We start from the raw sequence: 22,483 nt of genomic DNA on the forward strand, positions 1-22,483 counted from the left end.
CCACTAGGAGATGTAGAGTCTGTTGGCTTCTTATTTCAGGCACCATTCCCCGCCTTAATGAGTTCCAGGATAGATATCCCGAACAGGATACCTGCATCCTCTGTTCCCTGGACGCTCACCGTTTGCGTTATCCTATGCCATGGTCTCACTGCTACCTGCCGCCCGACGGCCATCCCTTCCACAGTGATCCTTGTAAGTTCCTGTCACCTCATCCTACCTGCATGCTTTTCTTAATCAAGCGGTATGCGTTTAATGCACCTTCGCTCATAATGTGATCTCTAACTTGGGCCTCGCTAGCCCCTCTTCCTTTTTTATTCAACGTCCACTGCTTCTACATACCAGCGCCTCACTTCCAACCCTTAACCATTCCTCACGTACCTACCTCCCTCCGTTATACCGGCTATACATTTTGTTGGCATGACACAGTTCTTTTCTCATCGCCTGAAGCTTACCAGTACCAGAAATTATTCATAAACCAAGACCTAACTGTGGCTAAATGGGACACTGCTAAAAATGGATGGGCATGGTGCCTGCTATGATGGAGTGAATCAGGGATATGGGACTGGTGTATATCATATCATATATCAAGGTCGCGAGTTGTCCAGGAAACTCGAGAAAATGAGATTGGCAAATAAAAAGGAGTTTACCTACAGGTCCCTACCTAAGATTTTCATGAATATACTGCATACAACTGGGAAAATTATGTCATGCAAAGCGTAGGGTGTATTGTTATCTGATCACCATCAGACTTTGACAGACTTACCTGAAAGATTGATTAGGGATAGTCTATTTGTGAATCAAGCTAACACATCACTAAACAAGCATTTGCAATGCAATAGGTCTCGCATTTGCAAGAGTTTGAGCTATTGCCATTGTTAATGACAATGCCTTTTATTTATGTGTTTTGAAAACCTGCAAGCGGTGCGTAAACATGCACTTGGTACATTTAGTCCTTGCTACGTGAAGCAATTGCTGGCAGTAACTGCGCCTCTTTTACTGCCAGCCTTGCTTCACAAAGTGCTTATTTACACAACGCGTGTTTTGAATTGTCGTTATAATACAAAACTAAAATATTTCAGCAATTTAGTAAGCTCATCAAGAACACAAGGAATGTGGGCATGGGAAGTGCAGATTGTGAGAGCTTCCACCTCAGGTTGAGGAACAACCAATAAAGTAAAAATCCCTTAAACGACTTCTCATTCTGTTCCACAATTTTCTAGTTTTGAAACAGGCAGTTCGGGCTGGACTATTCCCATTGGGCACAGGGTTAAGACTGATTTGCTTATGGATGTGTTCAAACTGGAAAAAAACAATGGATTTAGGCCCAGATCTCTGTACTGAGACGAATGTATGACATTGTTCTGCATTCTGTCCATCAACTGTTCTTTTTGCATTTGTCACTCCGAGTGGGACAGGTATGCCCAGACGTGTGTGCTGTGCTCTCCATGCCACTGGAGTCAAGCCATCCTGGCTGATGAGGGGCGAAACCCCATAACCAGTCCCAGGATGCTTGTTTACAGCCCAGGGAGGACCTGGCCTGGCAGTTCGGGCTGTACTGTTCCCATTGGGCACAGAGGCAAGACTGATTTGCATATGGCTGGGTTCAAACGCGAATGGCATGGGGAGCAAAAAAACTATGGATTTAGGGGCCAGATAGCTGTACTGGGGTGAATGTATGACATTGTTCAGCATTCTGTCCATCAACTGTTCTTTTTGCATTTGTCACTCCGAGTGGGACGGGTATGCCCAGACGTGGTGCTGTGCTCTCCATGCCACTGGAGTCAAGCTATCCTGGCTGATGAGGGGTGAAACCCCAAAACCGGTCCTAGGATGCTTGTTTACAGCCCAGGGAATACCTGGCCTGGCAGTTGGGCTGTACTGTTCCCATTGGGCACAGGGTCAAGACTGATTTGCATATGGCTGGGTTAAAACTAGAATGGCATGGGGAGCAAAAAACTATGGATTTAGGCCCAGATCTCTGTACTGGGGTGAATGTATGACATTGTTCTGCATTCTGTCCATCAACTTATTTTTGCATTTGTCACCCCGAGAGGGACGGGTATGCCCAGATGTGGGTCCCGTGCTCTCCATGCCACTGGAGTCAAGCTATCCGGGCTGGTGAGGGGTGAAACCTCAAAACCGGTCCTATGATGCTTGTTTCTAGCCCAGCTTAGCTCCTACCAGAGAAACTTCCAAACAAACAACAATGCACTGTGATTTAGCCCCAATGCTACACTGTCACAAAAATACTGTTGAGAGAGGCTGTTGGTGGAAAATTAGCTCCAGTGTGTGAGCAGATGATTATGCATCTGACAGTCACGCAGTTTTTGAAAAACACATTTTAATGCTTAAACTTCATAGAATTGTGTATCCCTCTTTAAAACGTAGGATACCTAATGCTGCCATAGTTTATATATCTAATTGTAAGCACTGCCATTCCCCAAGCAAGAACTTCTTTAACCTGCTTGTAAGTGTGTGCACGAGTGAGTGAAAGAGAGTGCGAGTGTGTGTGAGTATGTGTGTGTGTGAGAGAGAGAGTGTGTGAGGAAGAGTGAGAATGTGTGGGAGAGAGTGTGTGTGTATGAGAGAGAATGTGTGTGTGTGGGAGAGAGTGTGTGTGTGTGAGAGTGTGTATGTGTGGGAAAGTGTGAGTGTGTGAGAGAGAATGTGTGTCAGAGTGTGTGGGGCAGTGTGTGTGTGGGAGTGTGTGAGAAAGAGATATGGCCACAGCAGCAGCAGGGAGAGGATGCACTAAAAAGTTGCATTTACACAAAGAAGCCAATCCACAGAACCCAGGAGCTAGCTGTCCCGACTGTATACACTGCTTAGGGAACCAGAAAAGAAGAGATTCCTCCAGGACAGAGGGAGACTGATGCAGGACGAGAAACAAGATAAATGCTGGCAATATTGTTGCACGCAAACAGCAATGGTACCCCTTAACTACAGACTGCATTTTACATACCCACAGCTGGTTTACCACACACTAAACAAGCTCCATAAAATGAAGGCAACAGTCAGACATAGGTGTCCTCATGCTATTTTTAGACACCTAGTCTGACAGTATTCCCCTGTGACTGTGAAAAGAATCTTGGAACAAGTGTATGATAAATTGTCAGACACAACAGGAGATTCCTTTGAAAAATCTCAACTCCTGGTTATGAAGTGATACCAAGGTCGGTCCGGAGATGTACAGCAATTCACATAGCATGGCCTAGCCTTGTCATGCTACAGAAAAACAGGTCCCCATGTGGAACATTGGGTAAAAGAGATGGCCACATGTGATGAAAGAGCGGAAATATATGCTTCACTGTAACTAGTGAAATCCTGCCCACAAGATACTAGATAACGGTTGAGAGTGTATGTAGGAGAGTAGGGTCTGCTATCCTATGGTCACCCCAAATTTTTGCTTTTTGCTTCACTGGTTTTTGACATATTGAGGCTGTGGGCCTGCTAATCAGACCCCCAGCCTGCTGTTCTCTCTACTAAATTCACACTATGCACCCTAGGTGCATAACCAATTGGAAGTGGATCACCCTGTGAGCCCCTGTACCAGTGGACACTAGGTACCCAAGGCATTGGTGTATCTAAGGCCTGCCAGGGGCTGAAGCATGTATTATGCCACCCCAGGCTTGGCCTAACAAATTTGACACAACTGGCTGATCACTCAGCTGGGGTAAGTTGGTGTAACCACCTCTTACTTAGGTGTAGTATACCTATACCTAACCTTAGATGGGACACATGTTAACCTATAAGTCACTCCTATGGCAGGCCTTAACAATCCTGAAGGCAGAGTGCTTGGTTCCATGTGAGATGGTGCTCTGGCATGAGCTGAGCCTGTCTGCAGTGGTCGGAACAACTTCCTTCTACTGTTTCCAGATATCGTCATACCATATACTCTTAAGTGCATTATGAACCTCGCGGTTAAATGCTATCTTTGGTTTGGCTTTATCAAAACATGTCGAGTAAGGTGTCATACGAATTGGAATACTAACCCCTCGCCAATTCTGGCGACGGGGTTAGCATTCCACCCTTCTAGAGGGACACGACATGTACAGTACCTGAAACCCGGGTAAAATCAGACATAGCCTCAGCTCCACGAAATGGATGCTGCCACCACAGACACAAGTCTGCCCTCCTGCTGCTGGGAGTCCTCCCAGCTTGGGAGGTGTGGACAAAGGGTTTCCTGCCAGGGGAGGTGCATGCACCACCCCAGACAGGATTTTGTGTATTGGTCAGGTAGGGCTTGAAAGGAACCAGACATGCCTGAGGCTCACAAGGAGCCTCGGTGCATATGCCAGTTCAATCCGGTCCTGGGGCACACCAGTCCCGGGCCTGGGGCGAGCTGGACAAAGGATTGGGGGTGTAACCACCCCCCTTCCTGGTCCCACCCTTAGGGAGGGACCTAGCAGGTAGTCCGGCCCCTAGAATCCGCTTAAAGGTAGGAGCTGTGTCCTAAGACTTCAGACATCCTGGAATCAACTTAACTACAAGAAGAAGACGGGAACTTCGACGCTCTGCCGCACAGAGGACTGAAGCCAATCTCCCCTGTGGTCAGGGAGTGACCACCTTGCTAACGCAAGCACCATCCAGCGAATCAACGTCTGCTTTGCCGCCACCTCCCGCCGGAGCCCGAGCCCAGAGACTGACAAGACCTGGACGTCCAGACCTCTCACCGCCCGATCCACAGTCCCTGAAAAGAAGGAACCCGTGGAGGCACCGAGACACGTGGAGCCAGCCATCTTGAAAAGACCACGACAAGCTGCAAACGCAACAACCGAGGCTCCCTCCAAGTTGTGCTTTGGGATCTGAGAAGCCCAACACCCGAGCAGCATCTGCACCAAAGGTGAGCCCTCCAGCATCTCCACGATCTGCGTGGGGCCCTTCTTCATTTTTGCCACTCGACGCGCCTAACCGGTTGCTGGCCCGCTGGCTAGTGGCCATCTTGGCGACGAACTTCAAGAACTACACCACTGGTCTGGTTGCTCCAGACTGGCCCTTGCTCCCCTCCAAAGGAGCAATCCCTCTGACCTTGCTGGTCAGAACCAACAGCTTATTTCGTTTTCCACAACAATTGCTTTTGCCAAGGCTTGTTTGCTTCGATCAAGTCGCCGACACCGCCGACAGCGAGAACCTGCGTGGGACAGCTCGTGAACCGACTCCTGGACGTCGTCGACCTTCAGGGACCACGTGGCTGCAGAGACAAGCTGCACCTTTCTTCCTGTTTGCACCCAACATCGCCTGGTACCCACCTGGTGCCACGCTGGTCACTGGCTAGTGACTGTGAACACTGTCCCCTCTGCTTACAGGTCTTCTACAACTCCGATCCACTCTTGGATCCACCGCATCCCTTCCGGACCGACCGCCTGCAGCATCTTTGTCTTCAGGCTCCATTGAACAGATAGAAGAAACCCGACGCACTTCGAGACCTATGTACCCGCTTCCTGTGGGTGAGGTAAAGCTGGCACTCCGGTGCCCAAGTGTAGAGTATCATCTCTAGTGTCTGTGTTTCCAATCTTGAGTTCATAGTCCATCCGGAAGATCCTTTTTGCAGTAACTTTGTAACTTTTACGCACCCATTGAAAACCTATGGGAGCTCGCGTGTGACTATTTGCTCTGCACACGCAACCCGTGGACCTCCTGGTCACTAACTAAAGTTAGCTCCTTGTAGGCCCAGCGATTCTAGAGGCCCTAGGCCTTTTCCCTTTTCTGTTCGTGGTACTTATACCACTATTTTAGTATATGGTTTGAGTGGCCACCAGGGCCTATCCATATAAAGTGCAACTTCTGTGTATTCTAACGTATTCTTGTTTAACGATTTGTGCTCCTGTGCTCATAAAGAGTCTAGGGGTTACTTTGAGAAATAAATACATATATATTTTCAATATATATCTGTGTGGTGTCCTTTCATTGGTATAAAAGGGGGTTGCATTTGGTAAAACAGCCTGCTTAACACGTTTCATGAGTTTAGCCTCAAAGACTGCTTAGCCTACGCTACCACTAGGGCAGCTGGTCCGAAAAGGTTGACTTACAACCACACCATAAGGGTTGCTTGGCATGGTACAAGGTGGTCACTTTAACTAGTGAACATCATATACCAGGCCAACTTCTCACATTGGTGAGCAGCGGTTGGATTTGACCTTGCTGTGTTTTACCATTGTAATCTCTTGGTTACCAATTGAAAGATCACATAGGTACCTGTAGGTACATATAAAACAAGATTAGATATACTTAAGTTCTACTGAACTTAGTTGTTGTAGAGCAAAGGGAGTAGCACACCCTGACTACAACTACTAGATAGGTTTAGTAGGAAAACCCAAGTGTAGGTAGGTTGCAACACATCCACCCACACTTAAGAGCAATGGCTGGGGCAGAGGGGTCCAATGTACCCATCTCTGTTGAGAGTGACCCCCAGAGGGCACAATCCATCTTTGCTACCCTAAACCAAAATGAGCTCAGGCAGTTGGCAAATATCAGGGACCTTAAACGGCCCAAGAATCCTACTTCTGCTGAACTCAGAGAGCTTTTACAGGCTGATGAAGATCAGAAAGCTCTCAGGAAAGCCTCCCAGTTAGGCCCCTTAGGGACAGGAACAGGAGGCCCCCCTTCTGAAGATGCTACTGAAGTACCCCTTTCCAATAATCACCCCTTAGATGAGAATCATACTACAGAGGAGGAAAGTGATGGGGATACAGGAGGTAGTGAGGATGAAGGGAGAACTAGCCCAGTGCCAAGTGTTATACGTGGCCCAGCTAACTTAAGGCTATTGGGGACTGACAATGGGATCACCCCATTGGATCTCCCCAGTGGACTTAACCAGGGGTCTGGGAGGCAAAGGAATCACTCAGGTGAATCTAATGCTTCTCATGCCTCTAGAGGCTCTCAAGGTCACTCTAGGAGAAGGATGACCACCCCTCAGAGGAGGGAGCATGAGGCCAGAATGCGGGAAGCCCAGCTGAGGATCAGGAAGCAGGAGCTAGAGGTAGCCCTGATGGAAGAGAAACTGAACAAGGCTAGGCAACCTAGAGAGAGTGGGTCTATACCCACTGGTGGCAGCATTGTCCCTAAGGACAAGGATAGGGTCTTTGATAATAGGAACCTGTCCAAGGTTGTGCCCCCCTACAAAAGTGGGGATGACATCCACAAATGGATGACTGCTCTTGAGAGAGCCTGCAAAGTGCAGCAGGTTCCTGAAGACCAGTGGGCAGCAACCTTATGGCTCTCCTTTGAGGGGAGAGGCAGAGATAGACTCCTCACTGTTAGAGAAGAGGATGTCAGAAATTACAGAGTCCTGAAGAGTGTCCTAGTTGATGGGTTAGGCTTAACCACTGAACAGTACAGGGTAATGTTCAGAGACACCCAGAAGACACAGACTCAGGACTGGTCTGAATACATTGAATGTGCCACTAAGGCTTTGGAGGGTTGGTTGCTGGGAAGTAAGGTATCTGATTATACAGGATTGTACAATTTGATGATGAGAGAACAGATTTTAAATAACTGTCAAAACCAGCAACTGCATCAACACTTGGTTGACTCTGATCTGACCTCTCCCCAAGAATTGGGAAAGAAGGCAGACAAATGGGTCAGAACCAGGGTTAAGCAAAAGATCCAGAACTAGGGCCAAGGGGGTGATCAGAAGAAAACAGACCAAAAGGGTGGAGATCAGAAATCTAAAGACCAGAAGTCTTCAACAGGGCCCCAAACTAGTACTAAAGAGGGTGGGTCCCAGCCTAAAGGGAAGAAGAAAGAAGGTCAAAAGAAACCCTGGTGCAACTCTTGCAAGAATACAACTCACTGGACTAGTGATTGTAAAAAGGGTGGAGCCCCCAACACTGTTGCCCCTAAGGCACCTGCTCCCAGTACTACTGTTAGCAGTGTTGGTCCCCAGACAAAGGGTGTAGTGGGAATCACTATGGGAACTGAAGGAGATTCTGACTTAGACAGAACCCTGACCCAGGCAGTCCTGATCTGTGATGGGGACATAGATTTGTCCCTGACTGTGAGCCCCAGTAACCTGGGCAAGTACAGACAGACTCCTTTAATTAATGAAAAAGTGGCTCAAGCCTACAGGGACACATGTGCCAGTGTCACCATGGTGACACCAGGCTTTGTGGACCCTGGACAGTACATACCAGGTGAGAACTACCTGGTGACCAATGCCAGCAATGCCACTACTTCACATAGTGTGGCAGTTGTTAACTTCTCATGGGGAGGGGTAACTGGCCTCAAAAGGGTTGTGGTTAGTGCAGACCTCCCAGTAGAATGTTTGTTGGGCAATGACCTAGAGAGTTCTCTATGGTCTGAAGTGGAGTACAGGACACATGCAGAGATGTTAGGTATATCACCACATGTCCTTGCTGTGACCAACTCACAGGCCAAAAAGTGCCTTACTGAACCTCAGGTCTTGGATCCTGGAACAATGGACCAAGCACCTACCAAGAAGAAGAACAGGAGGGTCAAGGCTGTGCCTTCCCCCCTGCCTCAGAGTGGTGATCAACCTTCCCAGGAAGCTGATATAGAGAACCCTGAAGGAACTGTCCCTGAAGAGCTTGAACCTGATCAGGTTGAGTTACTGGGGACAGGGGGACCTTCAAGGGCTGACTTGAGGCAGGCTCAGTTATCCTGTCCCTCTCTTGAACCCCTTAGACAGCTGGCTGCTGCTGAGGCTGCTGGGAATGCTCAAGGTACCCATAAAGTGTATTGGGATGATGGACTCCTTTATTCAGAGGCTAGAGACCCCAAGCCTGGTGCAACCAGGAGGTTGGTTATACCTCTGCAATTTAGGGGCTTCCTTCTTACCTTGGCCCATGATATTCCTTTAGCAGGACACTTAGGCCAGAACAAGACTTGGGACAGGCTTGTCCCTCACTTTCACTGGCCTCACATGAATGAAGATACAAAGGAGTTTTGTCGCTCCTGTGTGACCTGCCAAGCCAGTGGCAAATCAGGTGGCACAACAAAGGCCCCCCTAATACCACTACCTGTGGTGGGGGTCCCCTTTGAAAGAGTGGGAATAGATATAGTGGGTCCCATGGATCCTCCCACTGCATCTGGGCACAGATTTATACTGGTGGTAGTGGATCATGCCACCAGGTATCCAGAGGCAATTCCCCTTAGGACCACTACAGGGCCCTGCGGGAGTATTCTCCAGAGTGGGGTTTCCTAAGGAGGTGGTTTCTGACAGAGGTACCAACTTCATGTCAGGATACTTGACAGCTATGTGGAAGGAATGTGGTGTCAACTACAAGTTCACCACCCCTTATCACCCACAATGCAATGGGCTTGTTGAGAGATTCAACAAGACCCTAAAGGGTATGATCAAAGGATTACCTGAAAAGCTCAGGCGAAGATGGGACATCCTTCTACCCTGCCTTCTGTTTGCTTACAGAGAGGTCCCACAAAAAGGAGTTGGCTACAGCCCCTTTGAATTGTTGTTTGGGCACCCTGTAAGAGGCCCACTGTGTTTAGTGAAGGAAGGATGGGAGTTACCTCTCAAAAAGCCTAAACAAGACATAGTGGACTATGTACTTGGTCTCCGCTCCAGGATGGCTGAGTATATGGAGAAGGCATCCAAAAACCTTGAGGCAAGCCAGGCCTTACAGAAAGCTTGGCATGACGAAAAGGCTGTCTTGGTTGAGTTTCAGCCAGGACAGAAGGTATGGGTGTTGGAGCCAGTGGCCCCAGCAGCACTCCAAGACAAATGGTCTGGACCCCATACAATCCTGGAAAAGAAGGGAGAGGTCACCTACTTGGTGGACCTAGGAACTCCCAGGAGTCCCCACAGGGTACTCCATGTTAACAGGTTAAAAGCATATGTTGACAGGGCAGACATGGGCTTTCTCATGGCTACAGATGAGGGACAGGAGGATGAGAGTGACCCTCTCCCAGACCTGTTGTCTCAGAACCCTGAAGATGGCTCAGTTGAAGGAGTGACCCTTGGAGGCAACTTCACTGATCATCAGCAGATGGAATGTAGACAGGTTCTACAATCATTTCAACACATGTTTTCCTTGATACCTAGTCAAACTGACTGGTGCACCCATGTGGTGGACACTGGTGACAGTCTGCCTGTAAAGAACAAACTTTATAGACAACCTGTCCACGTCAGGGACTGTATAAAGGCTGAGGTACACAAAATGCTGGAACTGGGTGTCATTGAACCCTCAGAGAGCCCCTGGGCTAGCCCAGTGGTTCTGGTCCCCAAAGCTCACACCAAAGATGGCAAGAGAGAGATGAGGTTCTGTGTGGATTACAGAGGACTCAATGCTGTCACTAGGACAGATGCACATCCTATTCCAAGGGCAGATGAGCTCATAGACAAACTAGCTTCTGCCAAGTTTTTGAGCACATTTGACTTGACAGCTGGCTATTGGCAAATCAAATTAGCTGAGGAGTCTAAGGCCAAAACAGCATTCTCAACCCCAGGTGGGCACTACCAATTTGTGGTGATGCCCTTTGGTCTGAAGAATGCACCTGCCACCTTCCAAAGGTTGGTGAATCAAGTCCTTACTGGGTTGGATGACTTTTGTGCAGCATATCTTGATGACATTGCTGTCTTTAGCTCCACCTGGGAGGATCACCTGATCCACCTGAAGAAGGCTCTTGAGGATCTGCAAAGGGCAGGCCTCACTATCAAGGCTACTAAGTGCCAGATAGGGCAGAGTAAGGTTGTGTATTTGGGCCACCTTGTAGGTGGAGGCCAAGTTCAACCACTGGAGAGTAAGATACAATCCATCTAGGACTGGTCCCCTCCAACCACCCAGACTCAAGTTCGAGCTTTCTTGGGCTTGACTGGGTACTACAGGAAGTTTGTTAAGAACTATGGGTCCATTGTGACTCCTCTTAATGATCTGACATCCAAGAAGATGCCCAAAAAGGTTCAGTGGACAGTGAGCTGTCAAAAGGCATTTGATGACCTGAAGAAGGCCATGTGCTCTGCACCTATCCTGAAAAGTCCTGACTACTCCAAAGAGTTTATTGTCCAAACAGATGCTTCTGAGTTGGGTGTGGGAGCTGTGCTGTCACAACTTAATGTAGATGGTCAAGACCAACCCATTGCTTTTATTAGCAGAAGGTTGACCCCCAGAGAGAAGAATTGGTCAGCTATTGAGAGGGAGGCCTTTGCTGTGGTGTGGGTCCTGAAGAAGCTGAGGACATACTTGTTTGGCACTCACTTCAAGATTCAGACCGACCATAAGCCCCTCTTGTGGCTAAATCAGATGAAGGGTGAAAACCCCAAACTGCTTAGGTGGTCCATTTCCCTACAGGGTATGGACTTTACAGTGGAGCACCGGCCAGGTACTGACCATGGGAATGCAGATGGTCTCTCCAGGTACTTCCACTTAGGACATGAAGACGAGACTGGTCAAGGCTAGTTTAATGTCCCTGCGTTTGGGGGGGGGTTGTGTAGGAGAGTAAGGTCTGCTATCCTATGGTCACCCCAAATGTTTGCTTTTTGCTTCACTGGTTTTTGACATATTGAGGCTGTGGGCCTGCTAATCAGACCCCCAGCCTGCTGTTCTCTCTACTAAATCCACACTATGCACCCTAGGTGCATAACCAATTGGAAGTGGATCACCCTGTGAGCCCCTGTACCAGTGTACACTAGGTACCCAGGGCATTGGTGTATCTAAGGCCTGCCAGGAGCTCAAGCATGTATTATGCCACCCCAGGCTTGGCCTAACAAATTTGACACAACTGGCTGATCACTCAGCTGGGGTAAGTTGGTGTAACCACCTCTTACTTAGGTGTAGTATACCTATACCTAACCTTAGATGGGACACATGTTAACCTATAAGTCACTCCTATGGCAGGCCTTAACAATCCTGAAGGCAGAGTGCTTGGTTCCATGTGAGATGGTGCTCTGGCATGAGCTGAGCCTGTCTGCAGTGGTCGGAACAACTTCCTTCTACTGTTTCCAGATATCGTCATACCATATACTCTTAAGTGCATTATGAACCTCGCGGTTAAATGCTATCTTTGGTTTGGCTTTATCAAAAAATGTCGAGTAAGGTGTCATACGAATTGGAATACTAACCCCTCGCCAATTCTGGCGACGGGGTTAGCATTTCACCCTTCTAGAGGGACACGACATGTACAGTACCTGAAACCCGGGTAAAATCAGACATAGCCTCAGCTCCACGAAATGGATGCTGCCACCACAGACACAAGTCTGCCCTCCTGCTGCTGGGAGTCCTCCCAGCTTGGGAGGTGTGGACAAAGGGTTTCCTGCCAGGGGAGGTGCGTACACCACCCCAGACAGGATTTTGTGTATTGGTCAGGTAGGGCTTGAAAGGAACCAGACATGCCTGAGGCTCACAAGGAGCCTCGGTGCATATGCCAGTTCAATCCGGTCCTGGGGCACACCAGTCCCGGGCCTGGGGCGAGCTGGACAAAGGATTGGGGGTGTTACCACCCCCCTTCCTGGTCCCACCCTTAGGGAGGGACCTAGCAGGTAGTCCGGCCCCTAGAATCCACTTAAAGGTAGGAGCTGTGTCCTAAGACTTCAGACATCCTGGAATCAACTTAACTACAAGAAGAAGACGGGAACTTCGACGCTCTGCCGCACAGAGGACTGAAGCCAATCTCCCCTGTGGTCAGGGAGTGACCACCTTGCTAACGCAAGCACCATCCAGCGAATCAACGTCTGCTTTGCCGCCGCCTCCCGCCGGAGCCCGAGCCCAGAGACTGACAAGACCTGGACCTCCAGACCTCTCACCGCCCGATCCACAGTCCCTGAAAAGAAGGAACCCGTGGAGGCACCGAGACACGTGGAGCCAGCCATCTTGAAAAGACCACGACAAGCTGCAAGCGCAACAACCGAGGCTCCCTCCAAGTTGTGCTTTGGGATCTGAGAAGCCCAACACCCGAGCAGCATCTGCACCAAAGGTGAGCCCTCCAGCATCTCCACGATCTGCGTGGGGCCCTTCTGCATTTTTGCCACTCGACGCGCCTAACCGGTTGCTGGCCCGCTGGCTAGTGGCCATCTTGGCGACGAACTTCAAGAACTACACCGCTGGTCTGGTTGCTCCAGACTGGCCCTTGCTCCCCTCCAAAGCAGCAATCCCTCTGACCTTGCTGGTCAGAACCAACAGCTTATTTCGTTTTCCACAACAATTGCTTTTGCCAAGGCTTGTTTGCTTTGATCAAGTCGCCGACACCGCCGACAGCGAGAGCCTGCGTGGGACAGCTCGTGAACCGACTCCTGGACGTCGTTGACCTTCAGGGACCACGTGGCTGCAGAGACAAGCTGCACCTTTCTTCCTGTTTGCACCCGACATCGCCTGGTACCCACCTGGTGCCACGCTGGTCACTGGCTAGTGACTGTGAACACTGTCCCCTCTGCTTACAGGTCTTCTACAACTCCGATCCACTCTTGGATCCACCGCATCTCTTTCGGACCGACCGCCTGCAGCATCTTTGTCTTCAGGCTCCATTGAACAGATAGAAGAAACCCGACGCACTTCGAGACCTATGCACCCGCTTCCTGTGGGTGAGGTAAAGCTGGCACTCCGGTGCCCAAGTGTAGAGTATCATCTCTAGTGTCTGTGTTTCCAATCTTGAGTTCATAGTCCATCCGGAAGATCCTTTTTGCAGTAACTTTGTAACTTTTACGCACCCATTGAAAACCTATGGGAGCTCGCGTGTGACTATTTGCTCTGCACACGCAACCCGTGGACCTCCTGGTCACTAACTAAAGTTAGCTCCTTGTAGGCCCAGCGATTCTAGAGGCCCTAGGCCTTTTCCCTTTTCTGTTCGTGGTACTTATACCACTATTTTAGTATATGGTTTGAGTGGCCACCAGGGCCTATCCATATAAAGTGCAACTTCTGTGTATTCTAACGTATTCTTGTTTAACGATTTGTGCTCCTGTGCTCATAAAGAGTCTAGGGGTTACTTTGAGAAATAAATACATATATATTTTCAATATATATCTGTGTGGTGTCCTTTCATTGGTATAAAAGGGGGTTGCATTTGGTAAAACAGCCTGCTTAACACGTTTCACGAGTTTAGCCTCAAAGACTGCTTAGCCTACGCTACCACTAGGGCAGCTGGTCCGAAAAGGTTGACTTACAACCACACCATAAGGGTTGCTTGGCATGGTACAAGGTGGTCACTTTAACTAGTGAACATCATATACCAGGCCAACTTCTCACAGTGTATCTTGAGGCAGGCTGGGATGAAGTTAGGTCCCAGGAATAAAGACGTTGTCATATCTGGAACTACATATGATGAGAGGGTGCCGCCCACAGCCCTGTTCACTGGGACTGGGAGCAGAGCAAAGGGGCAACAAGCTTTATTGCAATGGTAGGCAGCAGGGCTTTAAGTGGGATGAAATAACTGGGGGGTCTCTCATAGGGGCGTGACAGGTGTAATTAAGGGTGTGGCATAAAACCAGTTAGCTAAAAATCTGCAAGTAACATAGTGTGCCACCCAGTGGTAGTTTGCTGCTTCTGCTATTCATCCAGATACATAACACAGCAAGTAACATTACACCTACAACAAGCCAGGACTATTGGCGTTGTCAGTGGTTGTAAATTGCATTAGATAAATAGGCAACAACTATGACTTCGTTGTATATCATTTTGAAAATGTTTCAGTTCTGGTTCGCGAGGTTGTGGCGTAAGTCTAGAGCTTCTGACTTTGAGCTGAGAGAGCAGGATCGAGCCTGACGTCGGCTCAACATCCTGTGATTCAAAACATGAATATGTCCTCGAGTGATGTAACTGGTGCTCATGAAAATGTGCTCCAAGTTTGCGCTACATACAACAGAAAAATGAGTTTCTTTGAAGTTTCATCAAAAGTAGTGACGGATGGTACTTTTGCAGAGTTACGTTGTTTTTTTCACCCTGAGGGTAGGCAGGCTTACAAATAATGGTGACATCCTAGCACACACAGGACAAACAAAAGCAAGCAAGACATGAAATGTCCCTGCAAAAAAGATACAATATTTGCTGACAAAGCTACAGTGCACACACACATATGTGATGCCTCACATGTGTAAACTGTAAGCACACAAACACACAGGACACACAGAGATGTCCCCACGCACACCGTATACCCTTGTTGCAAAACACAATGAAGTGTCACCTCAGCACCCCTTCTTCATATGCTCACCTCCACCACGCTCTCGGCTCGGAACCCTCTTTGATTGGGGTTGCCTCCACCTCTGTTTCAAGAGAGCGCCCTGTGACCTTGGCGCATAGAGAAGTGGATAAGAGAAGAGAGGGGTCCGCAGAGGACTGCAACGGACTGCCGGCGCTGCAGAGAAGATAGTCACCCGTCGAAAGGCTCCTAGTAGTGCCCTTAGGAACTTCGAGGTGGAGGAAGCGCAGTGCAACAGGAGTCAGCCGATGACTGCAGACCCACAAAAAGCTGCACTTCGCTGCATTAATGTATAAAGGACAGTGTGTGCTAATAATGTGTTGCAGGGGGTGCTGGCGTTCTAATGTACATGCTTGTTTTGTTGCTGTGGCAGTTTGTGTATGGAAGCTGGTTGGGGGGGTGCACACGAAGGGTTGGTCTGACACAACCAAGCCCCTTAATATAATAATGCTATCTTTTGTGTAGCGTTTCTTACTGCACTCCTCGCATTTCTTACGTTCTAAAAGGCACTTATTTCCAGCAGACCCATGTCCTCTTTAGCAGCACTCCTGAGCTAGCGTACATAAAACTCTAATGCCTTTGTGTGGAAGGATTGTCTGAAAAGGATATGTTTCACCAAACACAGGAATGCAAAACGTAAAAGTTTCCAAGGAACACACACAGGCAGCTCATCCAGTCCAGTAAGTTTTTTGTTTCCATTTGGGCACCTCACCCTGTAGCCTCGCGTGCCCCAGGAGTGTTTATGGGCTTGCAGGGGTGTCAGCGCCTTCCATGTGTTTGGCAGAGCCTCGGCTCAAAAACATGTGATGTTTTTTAGGTCTCGCTTAGGCAGCGCATGCTCTGTCTCTCCGAGACATCAAGTAATCTGTAAATTAGGTGAAACTCCGCCCATTGCCGTGAAAATTGTCCTGACGCTTGCCATTCATTGAACTGTGGCATTGCTCTTCTTAGCTGCATTTCTATTGTCTGTTGGTTTGATACGTACTTCCGTTTATTCCGGAAGCAGCAACGCCTAACTACAATTAAGTTCTGCTGCAGGGCTGTATCTATTAAAGAATGGACTACTTCATTGGTATACGTTTAATGTGTACGGCCGCTTTGTTTCCTGTGCCATTTGTTCACCCGATCTTGTGAGATGACCACTTTCCACCATTGTTTTTTATTCATTCCTTCAGTAGCTACAGCGTCCGCTGCACACCCATTACGCCTCGTCACACAGCATATGCACCTTAGTTTATTTCTGCACGGCATCTGTAGCCTCTTCCACCTCTCACCACGTCAGCGAAACCAGCATGGGGGTCGAATTTCTGCTTCAGCTACTATGCGGGCCCGCCCGCATCGGCTTGACTCGCTCAAGAAGAACCATCCGCGTGATTACCGATCACTGTGGCCAATATTCATCGCAGTTCCACACCACTGCTTTGACACCCGCCTCTCTTTACACCATCACCCCCCTTTTTACCCCTTTTAAAACCCAGCATTATCTCCACAACAAATCATATTAAAAACACCCACGTCAGTACCCCACAAAATAAAGTACCAGTTTTCTAACATATCAGGACGGCCCTAACGCATCTTACCCCGCACTTACCTACTCATCTTGGTAAAATATCAGTGTAACTGTCATTAATATATTTATATTGCCCCCTTCCTCTTTGCATCCCTCCTTTTTCTCCCAACCGTTGCGCCTTATTTTCTGTCCGCATAGCGTCTGTAGCCTTTTTCACCTCTCCCCAAGCACTTTACATGAACATCAATTGCGTTACACAAGGTTATATTTATTTTGTATACACAGGGAAATGAAGCGCTTTTTAGGTCTCGCTGAGACAGCGAAAGCTGTCTCTTTGAGACATTTTGTAAGGGGATTTTTGAAAGTGCTTCCCGTGGCATAGAACTACAGTGCACGAGGCGTGCACGAGCGCAAAGCAGCCATATGGCTTCACATCGCTCTCCCTCGTAGCCCCTGTCCGCCCCCTTCCCTGCTGCTATTTCACACCAGTTTGCTTTCACTTTCGCGGCCGCACGGCCGCTTGTGCTCTCTTGCTCTCTGGGGGTCGTCTGAAAGCACTGGCACGAAAAGCAAAGCTTCACTCTGAGGCCAAGAAAGAAAATCTTGTGTTACAAGAAACGGGACCTTTTTAAACGCAACTGCTCGCTGAACCCTGGTCTCTGTTAATTAGAGCACAGCGTCTTAGTTGTTACAGGTATGTCTTCTTAAATCTGTAAGCATATCTTTTCTTTATTGAGTTTCTCTCATTGCAGGCAGTACATGGGCACCGGCTTTCATTAACAACACGGGCGCCCAGTTTTACTTTAACACGGGCACCCAGCTTTAATCAATCACCCACCCCATCACTGCTTAACCTAGCTCGGTCGCGCTCGTGTCTGCCCCCCACCCCTACCTTGTTTGTTTTATCTTGTATAAAGCAGATGGTGCTGGTTACACAAGAAAGGACAGCTTTTAGCGGCATCGCTGAAAGAAGAAACCGTGAAGTCGCAGAGGAGACCACCCCCTGCCCATCAGGACACACTCGATTCCTTAGCAATGCACAGGACGTGATGCTGTGCTCTCGCACAACGGTAGGCATTTCAGGAAACAACAACTGAAGAACTGCAGGGGTTTACAGCCTAATCATCACTCACTGTTAATACAAGCGATGAACAAACATAAAATGTACCGTCAGCACTTAGCTGTTAATTAAGCATTAATGGCTGATAGGAGGAGAGTCCTTTCCGTTAAACTCTTGGGCAGTAACCCAGTTTATTATTATTGCACGGTTATTATTAATCTTCGATGCCGCTGCTGCTGCTTAACACAATACTGGGAATATTTCAGTTTTGTATGGCGCCTTCAAATTTTAGTTGCCACTTAAGCCATTTTCACGCAACCACTTTGTCACAGTTGAAGGGCAATTTTGCAATCAATCAAAAAGGCAGCGGTTCCCAGATGAATACGGAACGGAATCTGGCTGTTTAAATGCATTAACTAATACTTGTTCACTTTTGTTCTCATCTGGTTGTTGTTGACACAGTGCGCTTCATCTTTTAACATGGCGGGCGCCAATTCTTTTTAATTCACCCCCTCACAGCGCTCCGGGACAAAGAACCAGAGAATGTTCTGTGTGTTACAGCAATCAGACACACGCCCACAAAAAAAGTATTACATCTAGCACATGGACTGTTTAACTTACAGATGTTAGTTTGTTGTGTTTGGCAGTCCGTAGTTTGCACTGGGCTGACAAGTTGAGTTGGCGTCAAACCCTCATAATGCGTGCGAGGCACCCTAGATGTACGAGCTGTTTGCGACGATCGAGGCTGTGCAGAGAAGTATACCCCTTCTTTACTCTAGTCTTTTAAATGTGTGTGATACTGTTAGGCGCATGCACAAATGTGTGCTCTTTGCTTTAAATCCTGTAACCACAAAACAAGCCAACACACTTTTTTTATTTAAAAGCATATGCGCACTTGGGGGTGAAATAACTTTGCACATTGTGTATGTCTGTCTGCATGCACAGATTTCCTGCATAGGCTGGTTCCGGTTTGGTGAGTGCATGACGTTTTTGACAGCCCTTTCACCTAGTCATGTCTAGCATCTCCAGAGCTCTTTCGTCCTGAAGAGCTTCGGTCGCGCTCGTTCTCTCAACCCCTCGTTCCCACCTCAAGCACCTTGGGGAAATGCTGGCCCTCTGTCAGTGGCCCTCAAAGTGACTGTCCTTTCTGCAGCATATACTCTTTGTGATTTCCATTTCTGTGTAAGCCATATGCTGTCTTCTACCGCTTTCCCACTCCGTAACAAATGCTTGCTTTTACTATGAACCCTCTCCTTTTAATTTTAAAGGAGAGATGTGTACCCGTGCACCAGATCTAACCCCGACCTAGTGTCTTTTTAGACTGCCAGTCACTCTGATTTGCTTAACAAGCATTTGCAATGCAATAGGTCTCGCAGTTGTTAGAGTTTGATCTATTGGCATTGTAAATGGCAATGCCGTTTATTTATGTGTAGGTTTTTAAAACATAAATAAAAGGCATTGTCATTAACAATGCCAATAGGTTAAACTCTTTCAAATGCGAGACCTATTGCATTGCAAATGCTTGTTTATGTTTGGTTAGGTGGTTGACTTTAGTGTAATTTTGTAATCTGCATCCGCATCTTCTAAAAAAATGATATTTCTCCAGCTCAGCATATCATTAATGTTGGCATCCGCCATGCGGAAGGGCGTTCATTACACATGTTCAATGTTTGTGATATGTGTCTGTACTCCTCTCTGTTTTGCTGGACGTTAGCATGCCACCCATTCAATATTGGGGAACCCATCTACTTTAGGTAACCTGCCCCAATACCTGTGTGCGGGTTTACCTCCTATCCTTCCAGGAATATATTGTACTATTTCTGTTAAGCAGTTACAACCGGTTGTATACTGTGGCTTTTAATTGCCTCCTCCCACCTCCAAGTTCTCCCCACCAGCATCCGGGCAGTATTTTCACAATCAAAGGGCTGTTAGTTTTGCCCTCAAGGCATGGACAGCATGTTTGGCCCGGAGGCTTCGTGTGCTGGGAGAGGATGAGTCATAGTGTCCAGAGCTGGCGATTAAGGGACAGGGAAACCATGTTTGATTATCGGCGTCGACTCGATTACATCCTGGTATTCTGGGCAAATCACTTAATCACTACGTGCCTTTAATAGGGCCCGCTGTATATTTGCTATGCTGCTGAAACCAGCTTCACAGTGAAGCAGCACCCAGGCCCCCACGTTACAGCTATCCTCATTTTGTGCCTTTCATTCCCTCGGTTGCAGCCGGTGCTTCCTGATCGTAGTCGGAAATGATCATCCTCATTTATTCTGCCTGTCAGGTTCAATGTGCATTCAAACCAATCTGCTGACTTGAGGGGAAAACAAACAAGCATTTGCAATGCAATAGGTCTCGCATTTACATGAGTTTGATCTATTGGCATTGTAAATGACAATGCCTTTTATTTTATGTTTTGGTTTTTAAAACATAAATAAAAGACATTGTCATTTCCAATACCAATAGCTTAAACTAGCGTAAATGCGAGATCTATTGCATTGCAAATGCTTTTTTTTTTTACTGTCTAACCGAAAAACGCGTGCCATACTGAAAGAAAACGCAGCGCCTGTGTTTATAAAAACCTATGTGCATGGCGGACCCTGAAGCGGGTGCAGGGTAGTAAATAACTAGTCCCTAAACAAACACATGAACACCTACCGTGTAGGAAAACTGTAGTTGGTCTGTGCTGCTGGGCTGAAAACGGAAGTGATGAATCGGGAGCATCAACCAATAAGGACCCAGAAAATAAGAGCGAAGCAGGAGTGAACATATGGCAAGCAGCAGGTGGGATAACTCTCCGCATAGTGATTACTGCATACGTGCTGCCTAGGCTTGACCTAAAAATGATGCTCCTCATTGACCATTTGGTTGTTTCCTCAATGTAGGTGAGACAAAAACTTATTTTATATAAAAACGAATAAATAATTAGATAAATAGATTTTGCAGCAGCTGCATTGGGCCCTGCAAAAGTGCAGCATTCAGGAATAAAGCCCACCTACACCCATCCCAACAGCCATAGTGCTCACTATACAAGGGGTTTAGGCTGAGGGCACTGGCATGATCAAGAGGCAGTTAGGGAGTGAGACGGGCGGTGGGGAGGGTGTAAGCATACGGTTTTAGGCAGAAGTGAGTCACATTACTGATGTTTTATTCCTGCAATGAAATCAACAGAAACACTTTAAAGAAAATGATCCCCATAACTTGATGCATAGTGCTGCGTGTATGCTGCCCAATAAGAAACTCAAGCAAATATTAAAAGAGGGGTACAGTACTAACTAACCTGTTGTTGCGGGGTTGTTCATGTTAGAACCTGGAGAGAGGAAACAACAAGGTTAAAGCCATGACTGTATATCTTATAAAATATATCCACATGATAACATTTCCTTAATGTTGGCTCTAATACCAGTACATAAAACAAGACACATTTTCTACAGTACATCAAGTGATTTTAAGCAGAAAATAGGGTAAAGAAGGACTTGCGTCACATACGTAAGGAATAGTTTCTTAACCGTGATTCCAGTTCTCTTGTAGGGAAATTTCCACTATAGTCATAAGCAATTAATAATACCGCCCCCCCCAGCACTTTCTCAATATATATATTTTTAATTGTATATGTACGCCTTCCTTCGGGAAGGCCTGCAAGGACACTTAAGAAAGAGACAGGTTATGCAGCCTATATACGTAGGCTACAATGGCCAAATTCTTCATCATGAAGACAAAAAAGGGCCATTCCAAAGTATTTGCGTATAATTTCAAGATGTTTTAGCAAATCGCATCAAACTCCATTCCAAACCCTTTTTAGGTCGAGCCTAGACAGCGCTTGCGCTGTCTGGAAGATCTGTTGTTTGCACTTTGTGGGATCTGGAGATCAGCCCTAGGACTTGTCCTCTTCTGCCTTTGCTTAGGGATGTTTTTTTCTGCCTCTATTTAACTGTCTTGATAGAAAACGACCAGTAGAGGTCAGTAAAATGCCAGAATTGCTTTCTGCTTGTTCAACTGCCCGTAATTAACTATCTTTATAGAAAACGACCAGTGTAGGTCAGTAAAATACCAGAATTGATTTCTGCTTAGGGACTTTCTTTTTAGGTTGAGCTTCAATTGACCTGTTATATCTCTTCTGTGGGGTTTGGCAAACCCACCTATTGCCATTGGTTACTATCTGTGGCATTTAGAAATACTGGCTTGGTATTAGTGCATTTGTGTAAATGCCCCTCCTTTGCTGCTTAATTCTCTCCCTGGCCATTTCACCCAGAGAAACATTTGTTTTGCAATCACACGCTCTACAGCGTGAGCTGGCCCTCCTCCTTGTTTTCAATTACGGTGTCAAATGCTTTTTATTTTTTAATTTGCGCTTTCAGTTACATACAGATTTATATAGCCTAATTTATAAACCAGAGAGATTAATTGCTTTGCCCATAATCACTGGATGTTCGCCACCGAGAATCGAACCAGGATCCCCAGCTCTCAAGTCAGCAGCTCGGCTGCGCTACGTCTTCTCCACTCCTGTGATACTTGTTTCTGTTTTCAGGCTGCCTCGCAGACACAGCCAGACACAAGCGGAACTAAGACTTCACTACCTTTGAACACTGTAGTGTTCAATGTGAAATAGATCTGTTTCACCTGAAACTATTTGCCCCTCGCCCCCACCCTTGCACTGTCTGGTGCGAAACCTGGAGGTGGAGACATTTTACTTACCTTCAGTATCAATATATCTGCAAGAAACATAGGTTAGTTATACATTCCTTACCTTAGAAATACCCCCAGGCATCAGACTGGATCTGGAAAGTTTTTTCGTCAGCAATACCCCTGCGCGT

General features: G+C 47.4%; 1 protein-coding gene across 1 annotated transcript in view; it reads right to left on the minus strand.

Annotated features, from left to right (window-relative positions):
• The window catches only part of LOC146830355 (uncharacterized), a 485,325-nt gene that overhangs the window by 184,959 nt on the left and 277,883 nt on the right, over nucleotides 1-22,483 (minus strand). Inside the window, exon 7 of the mRNA XM_085603720.1 lies at nucleotides 20,950-20,979. Coding sequence (XP_085459846.1) covers nucleotides 20,950-20,979 — 30 coding nt within the window. The remainder of the gene's footprint in view (nucleotides 1-20,949; nucleotides 20,980-22,483) is intronic.

This window comes from Triturus cristatus, chromosome 5_1 (assembly GCF_964204655.1).
Source record: "Triturus cristatus chromosome 5_1, aTriCri1.1, whole genome shotgun sequence".
In the NCBI taxonomy this organism is placed as follows: Eukaryota; Metazoa; Chordata; class Amphibia; order Caudata; family Salamandridae; genus Triturus; species Triturus cristatus.